We start from the raw sequence: 14633 nt of genomic DNA on the forward strand, positions 1-14633 counted from the left end.
ACGAGAGGCACCGCCTGCAGCCCATACCCCTCCAGAGCCTCCCAGCCAAGGCCCCCTCGCCTCCAGGCCCTCACTCACACCCCCAGGTAGGGCGCTACTTCCCCAATCCCTGATGGCGTCACCAGGGTGATTACCCATGAGAAGAAGAGATGGGGACACAGGTCAGACCTCTGCCCCGTCACTTACCTGGACTGAGGAGGGAAGATGTAGGCTGACCAGGAGTCTCGCTCGAGGCAGCAGGCAGGGAGCCGGGCTCGGACCCATGCGCGGACCCGTTCCCCTTTGCTCTGCAAAACAAACACTGGAGTATGAGCGGGACCAGGCCTCCAGGATCCCCGGTTCCTGGCTCCTCAGCAGCGTCACCCTCACTCCTTGTCTACCCTCTCCCACCTGGGGGCCAAGCTCTGCCCTGCTTTTCTTCCTAAATTCCTGAAGCCACCTCCCCATCTCCCTGTCAACCTTGCCAGGCCGCCTCCCCACCCCTGAGGACCCCTTGCCTCTCCATCTCCTCCCTCTCCTCCCTGGCTGCCCCAGCCCTGGCTCTCCCCTCTCCCCACCCCTGCCTTCAGCCCAGCTGGGAAGCAGCACCAGTCGTCAGACACTGGCCCCGCACAGCTGTCTGTTCAGACACACCTGAGCTAAGGAGACACTGGCCCTTCACGTGCTAACCCTGAGGTCACTGCATCCCAACCTCAGGGGTAATGGTGGTGGTGAGGGGGCTGGGGGAGGGGCACATGGGTGTGGGTGGAGTGGGAAGTCAAGGCTTGTGATGAGGTTTAGATGAGAAGGGGGGATGGGGGCATCCGTTTGGAGAGATGAGCGATGGGTCTTTCTGAGTCACATGAAAGATTCATACACATCTGCCCGAAATCATTCATATCCACCAAGGGTGGCAGAGCCGCAGCCCCAGGCATGACAAGGATCTGGGGCTTGGCAAGGCGGGCCGAGGGAGAAAAGGGACTGTTTGGAGCTCAGTTTCCAGCTGTCCTCTGATATCCCTGGACTTGGAATGGTAACTCCCTTGTACCCTGCTGGGCCGGGCACAGCTCCTGTCTTTCAAGGCCAAGGGTCAGGGGTCACTGTGCCCATGGGGGCCTCACCAGGTTGCCCTCGTCATCGGCGTCATCCCCATCCAGTGGGGGGTCATCGGGCCGCAGGGCCCGGGCCAGACGCCCTGAAGCCGACTTGCCATTGCAGTCCTGGTGCTCAGAGGCAGAGCCTCGGCCACTGGCAGTTCGGTGCAGTCCCGGCACCTGCAGTGTGCCAGGCAGGTCGAAGGAGCTCTTGGCCTCCCGCTCCAAAGAGCCCCTGTGGCGATGGTCACTGCCTGCAGGGCTGGCCCTCTCCTCTTCCGAGCTCTCCTCCTCATCCTGGCTCTCCTGGCCTTCTCCAGACAGCAGGGACCGCCGCTCCCCACTGGGGCTCCTCCGCTTCAGGCTGGGGGCTCGACCCAGGCTGTTCCGACTGGATCGCCTGCTGGTCCAGCTGCTTGCAGCACTCCAGGGGCTATGCGGGGAGCTGCGGGCGCTGGGCTGTGGGTGAGCAGGGGAGGAGTGGTCTCAGGCAGGGCCGAGCAGCCCTATCCTCTCACATGCACACTTGGCCTCCCGGGAGCCTCACTGGCAACACATCAAGTGTAGGGGTGTGAGCAGGAGTTCTGGACTCTGATGCCTGGTAGAGATCCTGGCTCTCCCTCAACCAGCTGTGTGACCTGGGGCAAGTTATTAAGCCTCTCTGTGCCTCTGTTTTCTCATCTGTAAAATAGGTATGGCAATAGAGCCCATTCCTCATTTAATTGGTGAGAGAAGTGTTAAGTGGCAGTATATATAATGGGGCAAAGAAACTCAACAGCAAAAAAATCAACCCAATCTAACAAATGGGCAACGGGCCTGAATAGACATTCCTCAAAAGGAGACACAGGGCCAGGCGTGGTAGCTCATGCCTGTAATCCCAGCACTTTGGGAGGCAAAGGTGGGCGGATCACCTGAAGTCAGGAGTTTGAGACCAGCCTGGCCAACATGATAAAACCCTGTCTCTACTAAAAATACAAGAAAATTAGCTGGGCATGGTGGCACGTGCCTGTAATCCCAGCTATTCGGGAGGCTGAGGCAGGAGAATTGCTTGAACCTGTAAGGTGGAGTTTGCAGTGAGCTGAGATGGAGAAACCAACCTGCGCAACAGAGCAAGACTCGGTCTCAAAAAAAAAAAGAGACACAGATGGCCAACAGGTGTATCAAATATGAAGAAATCCTCAACCTCACTAATCAGCAGAGAAATGCAAATTAAAGTCACAATGAGCGATCTCACATTTGTTAGACTGGCTACTACAAAAAATGATGAAAGATAGCCAGTGTTGGTGAGGATGTGGAGATGGAATCCTTGTGCCTGCTGTTGGAACTATGTAAATTAGTACAGACATTATGGAAAATGGTATATAGGTTCCTCAAAAACAAACAAACAAACAAAAATAGAGTTGCCATATGACCCAGCAATTCCACCACTGGGTATTTATCCAAAGGATTTGAAATCAGTATGTGGACAAGATATGGGCACTCCCATCTTCATTTCAGCATTATTCACAATAGCCGAAATATGGAATCAACATAAGTGTCTATCAGTGGATGACTAAAGAAAATATGGCCGGGCGCGGTGGCTCAAGCCTGTAATTCCAGCACTTTGGGAGGCCGAGGCGAGTGGATCACGAGGTCAACAGATCGAGACCAACCTGGTCAACATGGTGAAACCCCATCTCTACTAAAAATACAAAAAATTAACTGGGCATGGTGGCACGTGCCTGTAATCCCAGCTACTCAGGAGGCTGAGGCAGGAGAATTGCCCGAACCCAGGAGGCAGAGGTTTCGGTGAGCCGAGATCGTGCCATTGCACTCCAGCCTGGGTAACAAGAGTGAAACTCTGTCTCAAAAAAAAAAAAAAAGAAAAAAAAAAAAAAGAAGGAAAAAAAAAAGAAAGAAAATATGGGCCAGGCGCGGTGGCTCATGCTTGTAATCCCAGCACTTTGAGAGGCTGAGGCAGGTGGATCACTTGAGACCAGGTGTTTGAGACCAGCCTGGCCAATATGGTAAAACCCCATCTCTACCAAAAATACAAAAAATTAGCTGGGCATGGTGGTGCACGTCTGTAGTCCCAGCTACTCAGGAGGCTGAAGCAAGAGAATCGCTTGAACCCAGGAGGTGGAGGATGCAGTGAGCTGAGATCATGCCACTGCACTCCAGCCTGGGCGACAGAGCTGGAAAAAAAGAAAGAAAATATGGCATATATGCGTGGTGGAATACTAGTCGGCTTTAAAAGAGAAGACTGTCAACTGGGCACGGTAGCGCACGCCTGTAATCCCAGCACTCTGAGAGGCCGAGGCGGGTGGATCACCTGAGGTCGAGAGTTCGAGACCAGCCTGACCAACATGGAGAAACCCGTCTTTAAAAAAAAAGAGAAGACTGTCATTTGTGACAACATGGATGAACTGGAGGACATTATGGTAAGTGAAATATACAAGGCACAGAAAGACAAATAAATGCCAAATGATCTCAATTCTATGTGAAATCCAAAAAAGTTGAACTCAGAAATAGAGAGTAGAATGGTGATTAGCAGAGGCTGGGTTTTTCAGTGGGTAAAGGTGGGACCAATGGGGAGGCCTTAGCCAAAGGATGCAGAGTTTCAGTTGGACAGGAGGAATACATTTTTGAGATTTATTGCACAGCATGATGGCTATAGTCAATAATAATATAATGTATATTTCAAAATTGCTAAGAGAGTAGATTTTTAAATGTTCACACCACAAAAAAAAGTATGTGAAGTGATGCATATGCTAATTAGCTTGATATAATCATCCCATAATATATGCATATATCAAAACATCACATCGTGCCCCATAAATATACACGATTAGTATTTGTCCATTAAAAACGAGTTTAAAAAAATTAAAAATAAATAAAATCATGAGAGCATGGGCACCACACGAGCCTCCTGGATTAAAATGCTGGCTCTGCCATTCCCTTCTACAGTCTGAGGCTCAGGCCCGCTCTGTAAATCAGGGATCATTGTGGTACTTGCCTCCCAGGGTTGCTGTGAGGATTAAATGCATTTAGAATGTTTCGGAGTGGTGTTTAGAACAGTATCTGGCAAAGAATCAGTACCTAGATGAGGGTCTCCTATTACTATGATTCGGTCTTAAGGAGGTAGGGACCCTCCCACTCCCATTTTACAGAAGCAGCTTAGGGTGGTGGCGTCTTGCCTGAGGTCACTCAGCAGTGGAACAGAAGCCGCAGCTTAGATCCTGCTCTTTCACCACCGCCCCCCCACCGCCCCAGGCTAGGTAGGGCTCCTTCCCTGGCTTGCATCACCAGCGAGGACTCCCCAGAGGCTCGTCCAGGCACACCCAGGCCCTGTCCAGCCCACGCCCCTGGAGCTGTGCCCTTGGACCCCCCTGTCTCCATCGTCTCTTCCTCCTGTCCTCCTTGGAACATCTTCCCCCATTGGGGTGCCCACATGCGCCCCTTACCGGTGACTTCATCTCGTGGGCTGCTCCGGGCTCGGCCGACCCGCTGCTGCTGGTGCGTCGAGACGCGGGGCCCAGCGCCTCACCCAGGCCTGTGCTGGTGCTCTTGGGCAGCGACATGGGCGTGGCGGCCGTGTGGATGATGAGAGGCGGCAGCAGGCTCTTCCGCAGCTCCGGGTGCTCTCCCAGGGACACCACTGCAGGAGGAGAGAGGGACAGATCCCGAGTCCACTCAGGGCTGGCCCAGGGCCAAAGGCTGCACCCCAGGAGAGGTACTCACAGGCCAAGCACTTCTTCCTGTCCCCATCGCCATCCAGGCTGGGTGAGAAGAAATCAGGCTCGGACTCGGACTTGTTGGCATCTCCCTAGGGCAGGGGAGCAGCAGAGTTAGGGACCAGGCCAGGCTGGGGCAACCCCAGATGGACCGGGTCTCCCTCTCTTCACACACACACACCACATATAGGCCACAGGAACCAGCAACCACGGCACGAGGCATGCACCGGCGCAGGCCAGACCCCCCAGGCTTGGGGCCCAAGGTTTCCCAGGGCCCCACCACCTCTGCCTCGCCAACCACACCGAAGAAAAGGCCACGGTTTACGTGATCCCACAGCACAACCAGCCTGGCTGAACCGTCATCAAGGCTGGCTGGGGAGGGAAGGGGTAGCTGGCTGGGTGGGTGGCATAGGCCAGAGGGGGCTGGGGACCTGGGGACCTGAGTGAAGTGGTCACTCGAGCCTCTCTTGCAAAAATCCACTCGAGGCCCTTTGCTTTCTCTCCATGGCTCCCCTCCCCTGAGCCTCAGACCCGAGGACCCTGGAAGGAAATTGAAAGACCCCAGACAGAGCAGCTCAGCCCGAGGACGCCGCTTCAGTCCCTCTGTGTCTTCCCTTCATCTTCCCCAAGTCCCGGCCCCCTCCCTGGCCCCATTTTTACCTCTCTCCCTGTCTCTGGGACAGTTTTTTCTTTCTTCTTAGCAGGTCAGTAGGTTTCCCAGTAATTACACACTTCTCCTTAAGAAGTTATTAAAAAATACTTGATTGCTACTTTTGATAAGGACATAAATATTGGGTAATTGGCATCTCAGGGGATCATTTTCATTAACTCAGTTTACAGCCCTAACGAGGCCTTTAATTATCAAGTGGGATCTCCAGGGGGCTGCTCGGGATACGCAACACCATGGGGTCCCACAGGAATGCTGGCTTCGCCCCGAATTCTAGTGCCAGGGTGGGGAGCAGCAGAGCACAGGCTTATCGTGGCGCCAGAGGGGGCGTAGCCCTGAGAGCACAGGCTGGATCTAACTGGGTGATGAAGGGGCCAGAGGCTCAGAGGTGATTTAAAATATTGGTGCATTTTGGCAAGAGCCACATCCCATCCCCACATCCTCCAAGGACTTGTCCTGAGCTGAGGCAGCTTGTGGAGTCTCCAATAGGGGTCTGGGGCAAAGGGCGAAGGGGTGGGAGATGGGGGAGTATGGTCTACGGCCACGGATCTTGACTCCACTGAAGCCGGACGTCTGGGACTCCTCCGGGACCTCAGCACAGGCAGGCACACACGGGGTGCCCCAAACACAGGGTGCCGCACACACGTGCACACAGAGGATTCTAAGTCCCTTCCTTCTCCGGCCCATCCACCGGTCTGGCAAGGATGGAGATGGTGCCCTTGGTGGGTTGATGGGGGCAAAGGCAAGGAGGTGCCTCCCTTCCGTGTCCTCAAGGGGGAAGGGACTTAAAATCGAAGCAAACCTCACAACACCAACGACCATCACGGCTATGACAGGTTACACAGCAGCGGAGCGTGAACACGAGCACAGAGACATGGAGGCAGAGTGGAGGGCACGGGGCACGGGAGGCATGCCGGCTCATGATCGCGTACCTACCCCCTGGGAGTCGACAGGCAGCTGAATACAGCTTAACTGTCCACTCGCATCTTCCCGTTTGCTGATTTCCTACAGGGAAAGGGGGAGGCAGGGGAGGGCCGCTGGTCACAGGCGCTCGGGGCCTTCATATATCGGCAGTGTTGAGAGAGAATGAAGAAAAGGAGGGGCGCAAACCCCACAACAGGGGAAATGAGAGACATGGGGCATGAGGGGCAGAGAGGGGACAGAACAGCCTTCCAGAATTCAACTACAGGCCCTCAGGCCAGAATGAATCTGAAGGGTGAGGGCAGAGGCCATAAAGATGGGGACGAGGGCAGGAAAGAATCAAGTCCCCCATAATCCTAATAATAACAGCCACCATTCATGGAAGGTGTGCCTGGCATGGGAAGCTGCCTCCTTAACACCAGCTGGCTTCCTTGCAAGGTAGGAAGTAGGTTCCAGGATCGTCATCTTACACAGGAGACACCCGAGATTTGGAGAAGTTGAGAAAACTGCCCCAAATCGTAGAGTAAGAGGTGGATCTGGGCCTGGAACCCAAGTCTGCGGCTCAGAACACCCCTCTCCTCTCACTGGCTCGGAGGCAGTGGGCTTGGGGAATGGTGGGAAGCAGAGAAAGGGGTGGACCAAAGTCAGAATGGACACGAAACCAGGTCAGGCCTCATCACGTCTCATGCTCTCAGCCTAAGTCCCTTCAGATCAGAATAGATCCGGCTGCTCTGTTTGGGATGGGATGTGACAAGTAATGCTGAGATGATGGCTCTGATGTTGTTTAGTATCAATTAGTGGCCTCACACAGGGTCTGCTGCCTGTTCATTTAATTAAGTGTGTGAATGATAAATACACAGGGATTCAGGGCGCTGCCCCCTGCAAGTCAGGAAATCACCAGCCAAGCAGGCTCTGTCCCTGGACTACCCCCTCCTAGCTCTTGGCAGGGTAGCAAGGCTAGCTGAGGGGCTACCCTTGAGGCTTCCTGCTGCAGAAGCCCACCAAAGTGGGGGCAGCCACTTCCTCTGCCAAGGCAGGTTGTCTTATTTGACAAAATAAAAGCAAAAATCCCAGGCCATCACGACAGCAAAACCAGCCTCCCCTGCCAGACCGTGGGGCCCCCTGAAACCTTACCCAGGAGAGGACAGGTGCCTTGGAGATGTCCAGGCCATGGGCATCGAAGGACACTCCCCATCCATGCCCACCACATGCAGGACAGTGGAGCAACTGGTCCCACCCCTCCCATGGACACTCCAGGGCCACAGTCCCTGCATGCTCCCATGGAGTCAGGGATGCTCTTCAAATCCTTTCTCCATCCCACCCCAGGCCTGAAGCATCACAGCACAAGATGCCACATCCTGAGTGAACCCTTCCTGGCAAAGGTCCTGATACTGCAAAGGTTGAGGAGGGTATGGCTGCCCGGGCCTTGTTGAGCCCTCACACTGGGGCAGCTCCAGGGCCCCCGGCAAGGCCAGAGTGACCGGGCAGCCCCAAGGCCAGGCTGCTCTCATTCTCACATTCCAGCTTTGTTGTTGCCTAGCAACCAGGCCGCTTGGCTGCACTCAAGTTAACAAGGTGTTTGCTGAAAGGGCGGGGTGCTAGGGAGGGGGCCGTCTGTGCTGGGCACCTCCAGACTGCCTTGGTGGCTGAGTGGCACAGGATGGGAGGGGAAGAGGCTCTCAGTGCTTTGCATTTCCCTCCCCAGAGTTGCACGGGAATTTTTCTGAGGGAATCGTGGCTGGCAGGAGCTGCCTTTGGAAGGGGCCAAGGGGCCCGGTCCTCACTCAGCTCCTCTTATAGGCCCTGCGCAGTAGCAGAATGGGTCTACCAGCTCTTGTGGGAGCACCATGGCACCCCTTAATTCTTCAGGCCTCAGGGAACCCCCAAATTAGTGTCCCATTCCAGAGAGCGTGCCGGCGTCCCTCCCTCCCTGCAAGAGGCCCAGCCATCACCAAAGCCTCCCGGCCCAGCTGTCCTGGCCGCCCCACAGCAGGGAGGAAATGCGTTAATAGATACAGACTGAAAAGGGCAGCAGGGAGACAGGGCAGTGGGGAGACAGGCCGGTGTGGGATAGGCATGCTGCACCCCACCAACCCAGCCGGCCCACAGGGACAGCCCTCCCTTGCAAGACTGGGAAGGAGTCGGAAAATAGATTTTTGTTTTTCCACCGTGTGCCGGGTATTTATAGACCAGGCCGCAGCGGGAGTTTCCATCCGGGTCACCCAGAGAGAACTGGACCAAGAGCTTCTCCAGACCCAACCTGGAACATTTCTAGGTTGGGTCAAACTGCCCTGTTTGAGGCCCCAGCAAGCTGGGGTGGGTCTAGGGGCTCGGGTAGGAAAAGGCAGAGCTGAGGGAGAGAAGAGGGTGCAGTCCTTGGGGCAGAGGCTGCTCGCGGACACGGCAAGGGCAGGATCAATGTAAATCAATATTAATTGATGACGCTGCCTGTGACGAAGATGACGGAGCCTGGGCTGGAAATAGGACGCTCATCTCTGCCATGCCCGTAGCTAATTGGGCTCATTTCTCACCCTGGGCAGCTCAGCCCTGCCCTGGTCTTAGTGCCATCTTCATCTGCTCAGTCAGAGCTCAGCTGACTTGCACACAAGCCTCCTGCACCCCTCAGCTCAGAAGGGTCCTCCCCGGTGTTCCGCAGAGCACTGTGCCCAGGAGTCCAGCTGCACCACGGGCAGATCCTTATCTGGTCTGCCTCTCTGGGGAAGGGGTCTAGCCCATTCTGAAGGGCATATCCACTCGGTAGCTAAGCTTTGGTGCAGGGACCCACACAGCCATTCTGTGTCCCATGAGATGAGGGGCTGCATGAGACCCAGAGCCTCCCACCCCTAGCCCACCCTGGCTTAGTCTAAGAGGCGTTTGCTGTGGGACCTCCCAGGCCCCCAAAGTTGGCAGCAGAGGGAGGAGACTCAAGACAGGCAGCCAATTCCTCCCGGAAGTGGGACTGCTGTGGGCAGGGTGAGGTGGGCAGGGCAGGGGGTTACCTCTGCCTGGAAGCCCTCCACCAGAATGGCGACCAGCAGATTGAAGAGCACGTAGTTGCCGAAGGTCATGAGGGCGATAAAGTAAAGGGCTGCCCAGGATGACGTGGAGGCCATACCGTTGTAGAGGACTTTATTCCAGTCCTCCTGGGTCAGGATCTGTGGGCAGAGGACAGGAATCAGAGCCTATGCCAGGGGCATCTGATGGCCCCTGCCCATGCCCTGCCTGTTCCTCTTGCACCTGAAAGACAGTGACGATGGCCCAGAGCAGGGAGTCAAAATTCTTCCGGTCTGGCAGCGTGTCCCCGTCCCGCTCGGAGGCAAACTTGCAGCCGAAGAGATGCATGCCCAGGATGCTGAGGGCACAAGGGGGCCACAGCCAGGGTTAAGGGCCCAGTGCTCCCAGCCCCTCAGGCCCTCCTGCCCCCAGCCTGGCTGGTCCCTCCATCGGCTCAGTGCTGTGCCACCCTCACCTGAAGATGAAGATGAAGAGCATGAGCAGCATGCAGAAGGTGGCCACATTGTCCATGGTCTTCATGAGTACCACGAGCTGCCGCTGCAGCGCTGGCAGGAAGCGCACCAGCTTCAGCACGCGCATCAGGCGGAACGTCCGCAGCACCGACAGGCCGCCCCCCTGCTGGCCCACGATCTCCCACACGCTGCAAGTGGGGAAGGCAGCCTGAGCCCCTGGCACCTTGGCCCTCTCCCCCAGCCCTCCGTTGGAGAGGACTCCATAGCACCCAAGGGCCTGGGTAGGCGGGCCCATCGAGAGAAAATGGGGCACAGGTGGGCCCCCGGACCTCCAAGCAGGAGCCTCCAAGATAGTGAGGATTTGAGTGACAGCCCCAGCCCCCTCCGCCCTCTCCTCCCCGCCAGAGATCACATCCTGGCAGCACACAGCTCCCTCCCTAAATCTGGCCAATGCAACTGCATCAACTTATGGAATATTTGCTCTGTTCTCTTCTAATGAAATCTAAAGCCAACTCCAAAAGCAATCAAGTGGTTCTCCTGGCCTCATGCCTGGAGGGGATGGAGCCCTTTCCCAAGGTCTTGGAAACCCTAAAGCAAGTTGCTGGTGTCTGAGATGATTTCCAAGCACTTTTTGAGCAGGGCAGCTGGCTGGGCCTCATACCTCCTCCAATTCCTCTCTAAAGCCAATCCCCAACCCTCACCCATCCCAGACTGGGTGGGGTCAAGTACAAGAGGTAGGAGTGGGGACAGGAGACTAAAGAGGGGCCTGGGCAATGAAGATGTGAGCCCAAGGTCCACATGAGCAAGGTGGGGCCAAGAGAGAGATGGAGGGGGCACAAGGACATAGAGAGCCCCCTCACACCTAGAGGGAGTAGCAGGTCCTACAGGGTCAGTGGGGCCTGACTCCAGACCCCTCCACCCATGAGAATAGGTGGCATGGCCCCTGGCCCCATGCCACCCCTGCTGGCATTCCTCAAGTGAGAGGCAGTGGCAGGGGGTAGCCATACCTGATGACCACAATGACGCCATCGAAGATGTTGTAGGGATTCTTGATGTAGCCAAAGGGGCCATATACCAGCAGCTTCAGCAGCATCTCCAGGGCAAAGAGGCTGGTGAAGACGATGTTGCTGATTTCTAGGGCGTTGGTGAGCTCCTCGGGCTGCAGGGCAGGGGGGGACGTGAGGCAGCTGGCTTATCCCTGAGCCCCTCGTCCAAGTCCTCCAAACATGGGACACCAGGGAGAGGAGGAGCAAGAACAGCAAGCTTTTGGGGAGGGGGTGCTGGATGCTCAAACCCATGGGGAGGACCCTGCCCCAAAGGCTCCAGGAGGAAATGCACCCAGGGACTGGGGCCCCAGGAAAGGGCCACATGAAACCCATAGCCCCAGCCATTCCCCAGCTCTGGGGTCTCAGATTCAAGGGCTGCAAGCTCAACGGGGGCACCCCTTAATCTCTGTGCTGTGGATTCCACCCTATCTCCTGCTGGGAGCTGAGTGGCTCATCTTGACCTAGGCTACAATGCCAGTGCGGCAGGCCCAGGCCAGCAGCACGACAATGCTGGCAGATGTCAGAGGGTGATCGCCAAGGCCTCACAAGCACACCCGGTCACAGAGGCCCACACAACGTCACACATATTCCACAATTACTCTGTGGACTTGGCAGCCTTCTCTTGGACAACAGTTGGCTACTCTTGCTTCCTTCCAGACACACACACACACACACACACACACACACACACACACACACACACAGAGGCATGCACGCATTCCCAGTCACACACATGGTGACAGTCAGAAGGGAGCTACCCAGACACCCAGGAAGCATTGTCACAGTTGAGGAGACACCTGGAGCCTCAACCTGAGCCTGGGACACCCAGGTTAATTCTCAGCCTATCCTACTACTCACTGCGTGACCTTCAGCAAGATTCTCAACCTCTCTGGCCAAATGTGAAACACTGGAGGTAATTCCCCTCATGTTCCCTACCCGAGTCTGGGATTGGGACCAAGGATGCAGCCTAAAGAGTCGTCAGAAAGACTCATGATGAACCCTGTCTCATCTGCCATTCCAGCTCACTAGTGACCTCACTTACAATATGAAGTGCCTAGCAAGGCACCAGGCATTCAAGGAGCTGCAAAAACACGCCAGCCACATGCCCTGCCTCCCAGGAGCTCGGTGTCTGCTAGAAACAAGTTGTACACACACAAAACAGCTGAATAACCACAAGAGGCCTTCAATGCTTCAGTGCCAAAATAAATTATCCAGGCAGCAAGGCTGGGAGTTCAGGGCAGAGAAGGTGAGGGGTGAACACACAGAGAAAGACTTTGTCGGAAGAGAGGCAGCACCTGAATGCCTAAGGGCTTGCGGAGTCTCCCCAGGCAAAGGTTTGGGTGAGGTGGCACGGGGTGGGGAACTATGGCCAACCTGAGCCTGGTTCTGGTTGGAGAAGGTAGGGACGTGGCAGGCAGAAGGCGGCAGAAGCAAGAAGAGATACGGTTGGCTCAACGGACCCCGATGTCCACCTGATGGGTGTAGGAAAAACTAGGTGTCTGGCCTGGAGGGCAGAGCCCAAGTCCATAGCAGCTGCTCAAAAAGTTTGGGTTAATGAAACAGTCAAATGAGGCCCGCGTTCCATCAGACACCTCTCCTTGCTTCTCGCTGCCTCATCTGGCCAGCTGCCCAACCAAGCCTGCAGCCAGGCCTGGGCACAACCAAATGTATCCTAATGGCCCTAGTTTGTGCGGCCAGCTTGGGTGAGAAGTGGAGAGACCCGGAACAAGGGGCTTCTGACTAGCAGGTGAGTGTATTTGGGGGCCTCAGGGTCAACAGCTACTCAGAGGGAGATAAGCTTTGAGACTGTACAACGGCAGGCCTGGGGGGGTGGGCAGAGCCAGAGCCAGCAGGCAGGCAGAGAGCCAGCTGTGCAGAGGGGGAGTGCAGAGGGGCCGGGATGGCATGGAGACCGTTGTGCCAGTGGATCTCAAGCCAGTTGCTGCTCCATGGAGTGTGAGTGGGGGCACTGCCACCTGACCTCGTTAGCTGGGTCACACAGAGCCATTAGTCCCTCTAGCGTGAGCACAGGATAGAGGGCAGGGCAGGGCCGCAATCCATGCACAGAAAGCCCAGGGCCCAGAACCCGCCTGGCCAAGTGGATCCCCACTCTGCGCTCCCAAGTCCGGTCCGGTCTGCCAGGGAGTGGGGGTCAGAGAACCCGCCTCCCTGTCCCTCTGCCACTCACCGTGTTTCAGGCCTTGGATTAGATTAAAATGAGCACAGACCCCGCAGGTATGATGTTTTGCGGGTTCTCTGGCCCACCATGCACCTCTCCCTTGTCATTCACACAGTAGTCCTGCCATGCTAGTCTCAGAGGAGCAAAAGACGCCAAGAGATGGAGAGTGCCCAGTTCAAAGTCACAGGGCTGGAAGAGCTGGGGTGGGGCCCAATCCCACATCCCTCTGACTCCAAGAACATTAGGCAGTCAGGATCTGGAACCAAGCCATGCTGACAGTGAGGGGCATGTGAATCCAAATACACAGTGGACTGGATACACAATGTGTCTTCTAATGTAGATAAAACTATATTCAAATCAACAGAGTCCTAGGAATAAAGACCCACTCGATGTGACGGCACAGCGAGGTACGCTTACAATGGGCAAATTCGATGGCATATAACTATACCCCCAAAAGCTGCTAAAAACAAAAATTAATGAAACGTTCTTTTAAAAGTCGTTACACAGTAGCTTTTGATATCACGTATTTACTCAATCAGTGAATTCTAAAAGTCCAACTACTACTGTGCGTGGAGAAGGAGCCTGTCCTCTTCACTCCCTGATGTTCTTCTCAGGGCTCTCAGGAGTCTGTACCGACGGCTGGTGGACATGTGCGCGCCTCACTCTCTTGCGTACCACTGAGAGGCTCCTGGAGAGGACAATGCCGGGCTCCCTGCGAGGCACCGGCTGCCCCATAAGGCCTGCCTCATTGGCCCTTGTCAAGAGCGGTGCCAGCAAAGGCTGGAACCCCTGCCTTACCCAGCCAAGTGGCTCTGGGACTGGAGAAGCAGGGCAGCCTGATGCCGGTGGAAAGGGGCCTGGCACACTCCCCCAGCCCTGCCTCTCTGTCTCTAGTCTTCCGGCAACACTTAGGGGCGATGCCTCTTCTTCTCCGGGGTCCGGGTGTTCCCTCCAGTGAGCCATGGAAAAAGAGCCCTCCTCCCCCAGACAGTCAGGTCTGTCCAAGTTACTAAATCGGAGGCTGGGAACGGTCTGCGAATGCAGGACGAGGACACAGAAACACAATCTTAGCAACAAGGTTGCCCCAGGGACCAGAGCTGTAATTACGGCCGAAAAGGGGCAGGGGTGGAGCCAACATCTGCCAGTGCCCACCATGGGCCCAGTAGGCTGAGGACCTCCTCCTGGTGGAAGAGGTCATTTCCTCCCTGCTCACAACAAAATGAGGGAGGGCTGTGAGCCTCCTAGACAAGTCTGGGAAACTGAGGCTCTGAGGAGTGTGGTGTCTTGATGGAGGTCACACCGCCCTCCTGGACAGGTGCAGAGCCGGGTCCATTGTGCCTCCCTCTACATCTCTGCCCTCAAGACCCTTTCCACAATGTCGCCCCCACTGTACACCCAGAGCCCATGCAGAGAGCACAAAACCCATCAGGCGGGAGCCAGCCTCCCCTCACTGGCTGTCCCCCAGTCGTGGATGTTCTTCCCCAGGTCTAGCCTGCATCCTTCCCACTGTTCACAGATGTCAAGACCCAGTGAAGGTTTCTGTGAAATGTGGCCAGGCAACCTGAGC

General features: G+C 55.9%; 1 protein-coding gene across 19 annotated transcripts in view; it reads right to left on the bottom strand.

The window, feature by feature from the left end:
• CACNA1G (calcium voltage-gated channel subunit alpha1 G) overlaps window positions 1-14633 on the bottom strand; it is a 67469-nt gene that overhangs the window by 25762 nt on the left and 27074 nt on the right. For 12 of the 19 annotated variants that reach the window (XM_074388594.1, XM_074388602.1, XM_074388596.1 and 9 more), the window contains exons 10-18: window positions 10849-11000; window positions 9844-10029; window positions 9612-9726; window positions 9374-9529; window positions 6390-6458; window positions 4794-4878; window positions 4517-4710; window positions 1101-1532; window positions 187-287 (exon numbers count right to left, since the gene is read on the bottom strand). In XM_074388594.1, the coding sequence (XP_074244695.1) occupies window positions 187-287; window positions 1101-1532; window positions 4517-4710; window positions 4794-4878; window positions 6390-6458; window positions 9374-9529; window positions 9612-9726; window positions 9844-10029; window positions 10849-11000 (1490 nt within the window). The remainder of the gene's footprint in view (window positions 1-186; window positions 288-1100; window positions 1533-4516; window positions 4711-4793; window positions 4879-6389; window positions 6459-9373; window positions 9530-9611; window positions 9727-9843; window positions 10030-10848; window positions 11001-14633) is intronic. The other 7 variants (XM_074388599.1, XM_074388597.1, XM_074388604.1 and 4 more) reach the window with 1 other exon arrangement.

This window comes from Saimiri boliviensis, chromosome 17 (genome assembly GCF_048565385.1).
Source record: "Saimiri boliviensis isolate mSaiBol1 chromosome 17, mSaiBol1.pri, whole genome shotgun sequence".
NCBI lineage: Eukaryota > Metazoa > Chordata > Mammalia > Primates > Cebidae > Saimiri > Saimiri boliviensis.